The sequence below is a fragment of the Emydura macquarii genome, unplaced genomic scaffold (assembly GCF_026122565.2).
Source record: "Emydura macquarii macquarii isolate MOO-44397 ecotype Brisbane River unplaced genomic scaffold, CSIRO-AGI_Emac_v2 contig_1390, whole genome shotgun sequence".
NCBI lineage: Eukaryota > Metazoa > Chordata > Testudines > Chelidae > Emydura > Emydura macquarii.
In genome coordinates this window covers 17,825,720-17,836,494 of record NW_027131527.1, presented here as the reverse complement: position 1 = coordinate 17,836,494, position 10,775 = coordinate 17,825,720, and the positions used below count along the sequence as shown (strand labels likewise).

Genomic DNA, 10,775 nt, shown 5'->3' with positions numbered 1-10,775 from the left:
ATAGTACAGATAGGAGCTAGTGAGGAACAATTAAACATGAGTCCCATTTAAACTTAACCCATGAAGGGAAGCAACTGAATATTGACAAAATATACAAGTGCTGTGACACAAACGCTAGAAGTTTAAATACTAAGATGGGTGAACTAGAATGCTCTGCATTAAGTAAGGATATTGACATAATAGGTGTCGCGGAAATTTGGTGGAATAAGGATAATCAATGGAACATATAATACCAGAGTACAAAATATATAAGAATGATAGAGTAGGTCGCACTGGTGGAGGAATGACACTGTATGTGAAAGACAGCATGGAGTCAAAATGAATCAAATCGTACCATAGAATCTCTGTAGATAGAAATTCCATGCTTGAACAGTGCAAGGACAGCAGTAGGAATAGACTACTGACAAGGACGGTGACAGTGATTGTGAAATGCTCAGGGACACTGCAAAGGCAGAAAATCCAGTAATCATGGGGGATTTCAACTATTCTATTGACTGGGTAAATCTCACCTGAGGACATGATGCAGAGATAAAATTTCTAGACACTATTAATGATTGCTTCTTGGAGAAGCTAGTCCTGGAACCCACAGGAGGAGAGACAATTCTTGATTTAGTCCTAAGTGGAGCACAGGAACTGGTCCAAGAGGCAACTGTAGTTGAACTGCTCAATAATGACCATAATGTAATTAAATTTAACATCCTTATAGGGAAAAAAAGACAAAGAAACCCACTACAGTAGCATTTGACTTCAAAAAGGGAGAACTACACAAAAATAAGGAAGCTAGCTAAATGGAAATTAAAAAGAATAGTCACAAGCGTGAAATTCCTGCAAACTGCATGGAGAATATTTAAAAACACTATAATAGAAACTCAAACCAAATGTATATCCACAAATAATAATAAAAAAAGAAAAACATTAAGAGGACCAAAAAAACACTTCCACCGTGGCTAAATAGCAGAATAAAAGAGGCAGTTAGATGTAAAAAGGCATACTTTAAAAATTGCAAGTCAAATCCTACTGTGGAAAATAGAAAGGAGTATAATCTCTGGAAAGTCATGTGAAAAAATATAATTAGGCAGGCCAAAAAGAATTTGAAGAGCAACTAGAAAAAGATACAAAAACTAACAGCAATTTTTTAAAGTACATCCAAAGCAGGAAATCTGCCAAACAGAGAATGGGGCCACTGGATGATCAAGGTGCTAAAGGAGCGCTCAAGGAAGACAAGGCCATTTCAGAGAAGCTAAATTAATTCTTTACATTGGTCTTCACTGCAGAGGATGTGAGGGAGATTCCTATATTTGAGTCATTCTTTTTAAGTGACAGATTTGAGGAACTGTCGTAAATTGAAGTGTCAATAAAGGAAATTTTTGAGACAAACTGATAAATTAAACAGTAATATATCACCAGGCCCAGATAATATTTACTTAAGGGTTCTGAAGAAACTCAAATATGAAATTGCAGAACTGCTATCCATGGTACATAAGCTATCGATGTTTACATTTTTATTTCATAATAAGATTTGCTACTTCCAAAGAGAGCAGATAACTGGAAAATATTCAGTTTTCAAAAGCCTTTTATAATATACAAAACTTGTAATAAATCTTTACTATATCAATATAGGAATAAAATTTTGTAGTGGTGCATGTTTATCATTTTCTTACAACATGGCATGTTTTAGAATTGAACCTGATGTTGACTCAGAATACTGTTCAATAAAGTTTTCATATTACTCTGTTAACTAAGTGGTTTGATCCCATTTCCTGGTAAAATGTGTGGCATGACAAGACATGGTTCTTCAGTGAACATTTTTTCTTTTTCTAATATAACATTGGAAAAAAATATTTTGATTAATAGAGATAATGGTTCCCCTTCCAAGCAGTAGTTAATGAATACAGAACATGACATATCTGCTGCCTATTTAAGTTATATAGATATTGAAATTAAACAACTGAGCACTGTTGCGTTATGAGAAAAACAGTCAGTGACACTATTTCATATAATCAATTTTACAAGCCATATATACATTACAACTTTTTGAAACAATAAACATTTCTTGTGTTCCCAAACCCTTTGCCCTTGACAGATACTTTCATGCACATTAGATTCATAGTTTCACTGTTCATTTGCTTCTGTATGATTCATTTGTCTTTACCACAGCTTTATGTTCAGTAGTGTGATGGGGAATCCTTATTGTACTATTTAACCCAATGGCAAACTCTAGCTGAAGCCCTATCTAATTACTGTTTATATTTATTTCTATCATCCAGGCTTCTGTATTATCCCTATTTTAATTTAGGGTGAATATAGCCCCAGAATAACAATTATTGATGTAGCATAAAAACTGAAGACAGATTGTATAAAGAAGCAAACAAAATTAATGCAAGAAAAAATGAAAAACTGACTAGAGAAGATTGAAATGAACTAATTTATGAAAGAAAATGAATGAACTAAGGGCAGGTAAAGTGAAACAAGATTAATTAATTAATAATTAAATCTGTAATTTTTATCATATTTAATCGTTTATTCCACTCTGCTAATATATCTACACTTCTGTAAGGCGTTTGACTTGGAACCAAGCAACATTTTGATTAAAAACCTAGAACTATGTAAAATTAATATGGCACACATTAAATGAATTAAAAACTGGCTAAGACAGATCACAAAATGTAATGATAAATGGACAATAATCATTGAGTGGGTATGTTTCCAGTGAGGTCCTGCAGGGATTGGTTCCTGGCTCCATGCTATTTAACATTTTTAATCAATGACTTGAAAGAAAACAGAATCCTCACTGATTACATTTGCAGATTACGCAAAAATTGAGGGAGTGGTATATAATGAAGAGCAAGTCAGAAACAGCTGGATTGTGTGGTAAACTGGGTGCATGCAAATGATATGTGTTTTAGTACAGCTACATGTAAACATCTTAGAACAAAGAACGTAGGCCACACATAGGATGGGGGGAGGCCTCTTTACTGGGAAGTAGTGACTCTGAAAATGATTTGGGGTCATGGTGGATAATCAGCTGACCATGAGCTCCCAGTCTGACACTGTGGCCAAAAGAGCTAACACTGACATAAGAACGTAATAATGGCCATACTAAGTCAGACTAGTGATCCATTGACTGGTGTCCAGTCCCAGCATCGGGCAGTCAGAGGCTTAGGGACAACCACAGCATGGGGTTGCATCACTGACCATCTTGGCTAATAGCCATTGATGGACCTATTGATGGACCTATCCTCCATACACTAATCTAATTCTTTTGTTAACCCAGTTATACTTTTGGTTTTCATAACAGCCCTGGCAATGAGTTCCACAGCTTGACTGTGCATTGTGAGAAGTCCTTTCTTTTGTTTGTTGTAAACCTGATGGCTATTAACTTCATTAGGTGATCCCTGTTTCTTGTGTTATATGAAGGAGTAAATAATGCTTCTTTATTCACTTTTTCCACACCATTATGGGATGCGTAAATAGGAGCAGAGAGGTTATTTCATCTCCATATTTGGCACTGGTGACCATTGCTGGAATACTATGTCCAGTTCTGGTGTTCACAATTCAAGCAGGATGTTGATAAATTAGAGAGGGTCTAGACACGAGCCATGAGAATGATTACAGATCAGATAACATGCATTATAGTGATAGATGTAAAGAGGTCAATCTATTTACTTTAACAAAGAGAAGGTTAAAGGGTAACGAATACAGTTAGTAAATATCTATATAGGGAACAAATATTTAATAGTGGACTTCAACCTAATAGAGAAATGTATAGAAATCCAATGCTTGACAGTTTAAGCTAGACAAATTCAGACTGGAAATAAAGCATATCCTGTCATCTGATAGTGGTCAATGCCAGGTGCTTCAGAAGGAATGAACAAAACAGGTAATCATCAAGTGATCCATCCTGTCAGCCATTTCCAGCCTCTGGCAAATAGCAATCCCTGCCTATCTTGGCTAATAGCAATTGACCTATACTCCATTAACTTACCTTTTGAGCCCTGTTATAGTCTTGGCCTTCACAACACCCTCTGGCAAGGTGTTCCACAGATTGACTGTGTGAAGAAATACTTCCTTTTTAAACCTGCTACCTATTAATTTCATTTGGTGACCCATAGTTTTTGTGTTATGAGGAGGAGTAAATAACACTTCCTTATTTACTTTCTCCACACCAGTCATGATTTTTATAGACTTCTGTCATATCCCCTCTTAGTCATCTCTTTTCTAAGCTGAAAAGTCCCAGCCTTATTAATCTCTCTTCATATGGAAGCTTTTCCATACCACTAATCATTTTAGTTGCCCTTTTCTATACCTTTTCCAATTCCAATATATATTTTTTGAGATGGGGCAACCAGATCTGCATGCAGTATTCAAGAAATGGGTGTACCAGAGATTTATAAAGCGGCAATACGATATTTTCTGTCTTATTATCTATCCCTTTCCTAATCCTTCCCAATATTCCATTAGCTTTTTTGACTGCCGCTGCACACTGAGTGGATTTTTCAGAGAACTATCCACAATGACTCCAAAATCTCTTTCTTGAGTGTTAACAACTAATTTAGACTCCATCATTCTACATGTATAGTTGGGATTATGTTTTCCAATGTGCCTTACTTGGCATTTATCAACATTGAATTTCCTCTGCCATTTTGTTGCTCAGTCACCCAGTTTTGAGAGATCCACTTGTAACTCTTCGCAGTCTGCTTTGGCCTTAACTATCTTGAGTAGTTTTGTTTCATCTGCAAATTTTGCCACCTCACTGTTTGCCTCTTTTTCCAGATCATTTATGAATAGGTTGAATAGTACTGGTCCCAGTACAGACCCCTGTGGGACACCACTATTTACCTCTCTCCGTTCTGAAAATTGACTATTTATTCCTACCCTTTATTTCCTATCTTTTAACCTGTTAGTGATCCAGGAGAGGACCTTCACTCTTATCCCATGACTGCATACTTTGCTCAAGAGCCTTTTGTGAGGGACCTTGTCAAAGGCTTTCTGCAAATCTAAGTACATTCTTGTCCATATGCTTGTTGACCCCCTCGAAGAATTCTAGTAGATTGGTGAATCATACTTTCCCTTTAAAAAAACACATTGACTCTTCCCTAACAAATCATATTCATCTATGTGCCTGATAATTCTGTTCTTCACTATAGTTTCAACTAATTTGCCACCTCTGGAGCCTTTTTAAATAACTGGAGTCACATTAGCTATCCTCCAGTCATCTGGTACAGAAGCTGATTTAAATGATAGATTATATACGACCCAGTTAATAGTTATGCAATTTCACATTTCCTTCAGAACTCTTGGGTGGATACCATCTGGTCTTGGTGAGTAATTACTCTTTAATTTGTTAATTTTTTCCAAAACCTCCTGTATTGACACCTCAATCTGGGACAGTTCCTCAGATTTGTCACCTAAGAAGAATGGCTCAGGTTTGGGGATCTCCCTCACATCCTCAGGCATGAAAACTGATGCAAAGAATTCATTTAGTTCTCCAAATAGCCTTCTTTTCCTTGAGTGCTCACTCCTTTATCATCTCAATCGTCCACTGGTTGTTTAGCAGGCTTCCTGCTTCTGATGTACTTACAATGTTTTTGCTGTTACTTTTTGATTCTTTGGCTAGCTGTTCTCAAATTCTTTTTTGTCCTTCCTAATTATGTTTTTACACCACAATTGCCAGAGTTTCTGCTCCTTTCTATTTTCCTCATTAGGATTTAACTTCCACTTTGAAAGGATGTCTTTTTGCCTCTAACTGCTTATTTTACTTTGTTGTTTAGCCATGGTGGCACATTTGGGGTCCTCTTACTATGTTTTTCAGTGGTGGCATACATTTGTAACGGTCAGAGAAATTAACCCTTGGAACAATTTACTAAGGGTCATGCTGGATTCTCTATCACTGACCATTTTTAAATCAAGACTATGTTTTTCTAAAAGATATCTAGGAATTATTTTGGGAAAGTTCTAGGTTTGTATTATACAGGAAGTCAGACCAGTTGATCACAATGGTCTCTTCTGGTTTTGGAATCTATTAATCTTCCACATAATAATGTTAATCTGTTATATAATCAATATATTTATCGACACAGCGGACCTGATTCTAGTCTCACATCTGCTTTATATCTTCATAATTCCATTAGGCTAGATCTTCAAGTGGTGTAAAATTGGCAGAGCTCAGCGGGCTTCAACATTGCTTTGCCGATGTACATCAAGTGAGGATCTGGTCCACTGACTTCAATGGCTTTATTTCTGATTAATTATAATGTGATATGTGAACAAAACCCTTAATCATAAAAATGCAATTTCTACCTCTAAACAATCTAACCACACATACTATACAGTGACATAAGCTTGGCATGTATAAAACCTTTTGAAAAGTCGACAAAATGTTGCTGAGCATTTAGTAATTCACTCTTTATTAAACAATAAATCAAGATCCAACAAAAAAGATAAATTTTTAACTGAGTATTGTTTAGTGAACTGAGAGCCTGTCAATAATTGTTGGGAAGAACAGTTAATTGATACAAATGTGAGTGCAAAGTCTCTCAACTTTAAAGCATGTCGTTTGAAGTATACAATTTATGTGCACGATACAAATTTCATACATTTTCCTCAGTGACATTAAAAAGCATAGCTTATTATAAACTGAAGTAAAAATTAAAATTAAAAAAGGTTACAGTTTTGTCATTGGTATGTGAAGGTTATTCCACGGACCCATCCAGAGCTCCTCTTCATCTGATTGTGTGTGATCACTGTGTGATTCCAAGGGCTCTCTGACATCCACATTATCAACAACTGACTCTCGCTCTTCTGTGCTTTTCATTTTGGTGCCCCCTGGCTTTGTTGCTATGTTGTCAGCCCCGGTAGCAGTGGAGGAAAATGAGACACTAGATGGTCTTGTGTTCAGTTTGTCACTAGAAGATGGCCCCTTTGACAATGTGTTCAATGGGATATTCTCCTCATGTGTCACTGCTAGCTTGTCCAGTTTCTTAAAGTGTTTCCCCAGTCTAACTGGGGATGTGACTTTTAAATTATTGGAGAGACAAATGCGACGGGTTCTCACAACTGACCCATTCTGCGCAATATAGATGTTGCCATTTACATTGTTTTGAACACTGGGGTTGTGAAGACGATTCCTCTGACATTCTGGAGCACTGTCTTCTCCAGTTGAGCTGGTCTCATATTCTGGATCAACTACTAACTTGATCCTTTTCTTTCTGGCCCACTGTTTGACAACAAGAGAGAGTTTATTAAATCACTGCACAATCTGCTACATTTTTTTTCAGATTTTATATTCTACCTGGTGTTTCAGATAGTTACCGTACATAGTTATTTTATAACTTTTCATTTTCATTTAAATATTTATCATTTCCATTTCACTGTGCCTATTACTGTCAAATGCTGCAATATTAAATGATTTCTCCTCCTCAATGGATGTAAAAGTATTCAGAAATCTGCATTTAAGACAGTACCTGCTGTTCAACAAAATTTTAGCTAAATACCAGGTAAAGGTAGAAAAAGCTGATATGTTTCTGAGAGAACTCTCCAGGCTTACAAAACCGATGAGATGTTTTTGCTAGACCCACATTCAGTCTTCATCAGACAGCCTGTATTCCCATGAATATAAAGTGATTCTTTTGGAGACTTCTTGGCATGACCACAATGCACCTTAAGTTGCGGGTGGGGGGAGAGGAAAGGGAGGGGAAGGGATATACCTCTTTAAGAGGTAGAAAACCATGGATGCTGCTTCAGCCACAAAGCAGGTCTGTGTGGGAATGCTGACTCATCTGTCAAGGGTGACCTGACTGAAAAGGAGGGGAGAGTATTCAGGGGTAATCCGGGAAGGAAACGCCTTCTCTCACCAAGACCACGCAGAGTAGTATCCACTCTCCCAACGTTTGGAAGTGCAGAAATACTCGGTTTGAACATGATCTGCTGTGGGCACTGAAGTAGCTGCTCCTTTCTCAGGGGGCTGGGAAGGAATTTTTCCCTCACTGCCAGATTGGCAATGGCAGAGCGGAGTTTGTTTGCCTTCCTCAGAATGGGTTTGGGGGGTGGGCATAGTTGCGGTGAGCATGAAATGGAAGTTAGGCTATGATGTCACAACATATTATGTAAGTGTGGGGCAGCTGCTCAGTGCAGCTACTCCATAGGAGAGGGACAAAAGGGATTCAGTGGTCAGATAAATGGATTGGTAAAGGATTTAAAGGAGGTGTTTGGAAATTGGAGGGGAATTCAGGGCTCCCATGACTGGCATAGTAGGGAGCCCATATAGCCCACCTTAACCTTCATTCAAGGAGAGTGGATATTAAGATCCCAGCAGCGGGTTGGTTGGGGACCAGGATGGAAAAGGGGGAAGGGCTGACAGAAGCCCCCCAAGTAGTTATTTACCTGCACTATACACTTTTATCTGCTAGGTACGTTCAGACAGTTAACAATAAAGTTATGGCCTAATTAAACCACATCCAGTGTCTCCTGCCCTTCTTCTGATACGGCCGGATGATGGAGATTTTCTCTTCCAGAAACATGCTTAATAAATATGTTGTGTAAATCATGTTATTGGTACATCACAATCATATTTTGACAAAGCAACAATTTCTCAGTTTTTCATACATAGGGATATAAAACACAACTTGATCACTACCTCTTTATAATAGAAATCAGAATTTATTGATGTAAAACCCTGCAGAAATGGTTGTTCCTGGTAACTACAAGTGTTAAGTGGTAAATACCCTGAAAATTACTGGAAGTTTTCTTCTAGAATGTAAATATACTAAACACTATACTGTAATGTCCGCTCATGAACAGCATTTGACATTTCTATTTTACAATAAAGTAACAATGACAGTGGCATTTCAGGAACTAAATTTTCTTCATTTCTCAGGCAAAGATATAGTGTTGATAGTACTGATTAGAAAAAAAATGCCACATTATTTCTTTATGTAGGACCTGATGCACCCATTCATTACACTGGTACAAAACTGGAGTAACTCTACTGAAATCAACAGAATTACATTGCTATAAAACTGAAGTAACACAGTGGTACATCAGGCCTGCAGATTTTATTTATTTTACACTACATGCAATATTTTTCATAGAGATCATAGAAATTGAATCTCAAAGTTGTGATTTTGTTTTGGTTGTCATTTATATAAAGCCTGTTCACTTTATTTTAATTTATACCGTGAATCGCATTAGAAAGCTGTCTCCTTGCTAAAAAGTGAACCCAGCTATTATCACTCTTGAATGAACAGAGTTCTGCTGTTAGGGTACAGTATACTGTACCCTACTTCTAAAACATACACGTGCACATGCACACACCAGAGGAAAGGAAATTTTTAAAAGGCAGCGAATCATGCAGTGTACAAAGAGATGGTACTTATGCTTCTGAAAAACTAAACTTTGCACAAATTACTTACAGGGCTCCTTTCTACCTTTTTATCCTGACACACATCCTGTATAATTTTTCTCAATATTGGTATGTATCTTTTGGTCAATGGGAAAATTGACTAGTTTCAGGAAAAGATCTACAATAAATGTGAAGCTATAACTTGGGGACTGAGAACTGAATAAGAGGAAAGGGGTAACTGATTCTATAGTCATTGCACATTACAAATATAGGGACACAATCTACCTTCTTTTACAGTCAGAGACAACGATGTAAGTTTTAATGTTAACTGCACACCTTCCACAGTAGTGAGCAATAGAGATACAGCTTCTATTGGAACATAGTGTAAAGAAATTATTTGTTTCATAGATATGAGATAATTATCACAGCACAGTTTGCTCATGCTCTGGGGCATATGCTGTTGCCAACAGAGAGTCTAGTCTTCAAAATTTTTGCTACTGATTCCACAGTGCCACAGCACGCTTGACTGATGATACAAAGAAAACATTTTCAAACTCATCTTCACAAAAAGATGAAAAAATAATTTGCAAAAAAAAAAAAAAAAAAGGACATGTAAAGACAATAAGAGAGCTTGCAACAGCTTCAGGCAGTCAGACATATGAGTCCATGGTTTGTGGGAGTCACATGTTCTTAAGGAGATGTTTAATAATGCAGTTCCTAGTTTTCATCACATTTTTCCCCACTCACTGAGGACATCACAGAAAAATGGAAAAAATAGAGGTAAAATCCTGACTCCAATGAAATTAAGGAAAAATTCCCACTGACTTCAGTGAAGTCAGGATTTCATCCAAATATATATATGAAGATGTTGCAGAACTCTATTGCTTTAGCACAAGCAGGCCCATACATATCCTCTATTTGAAAAAATGGGCCATTGCCCACTCAAATATTCAGTCAATGGTAATCTCCAGTATTGCCAAATATAGTAGCTACAGTCAAAAAATAATGTTGGTCTCACACAGTTAGTAAATGCAGGTATGACTTAATTTCCCATTCATGGGAATGAACTGTCCATTAACACAGATTCCAAGAAAAAGTTTGACAAAAGAGAATTGTTTAACTTAATAGCACGTTCAAGTATAATAGAAAAACAAGTCTTTTCCTCTTTCCACTGCACAAACTGAATTGTAGCCTTTGTGAGACTCCCAGCTGTTGTTAGATTTGTCAGCCTTCTAACTCATAATCCAGATACTGGATCAAGAGAGGTAATTTCTGTAAACTAACATTAATTTAGGTGGGAACTCATTATGATCTTTTTGATATTTCTCATTGAAACTAACGTCCTACATAATCCACTGTTTGAGAAAGAGCTATGCAGTCTTTGGCACAATAAGAGAAAAGAAAGCTCCTACAGATTGGGGGTGTGTAGATACAT

General features: G+C 36.9%; 1 protein-coding gene across 1 annotated transcript in view; it reads right to left on the bottom strand.

Annotated features, from left to right (window-relative positions):
• Positions 1 to 6,406: 6,406 nt before the first annotated feature.
• PCDH15 (protocadherin related 15) overlaps positions 6,407 to 10,775 on the bottom strand; it is a 714,631-nt gene continuing 710,262 nt past the window's right edge. Inside the window, exon 38 of the mRNA XM_067552760.1 lies at positions 6,407 to 7,216. Within this exon, the coding sequence (XP_067408861.1) occupies positions 6,665 to 7,216 (552 nt within the window). The 3' untranslated portion in view covers positions 6,407 to 6,664. The remainder of the gene's footprint in view (positions 7,217 to 10,775) is intronic.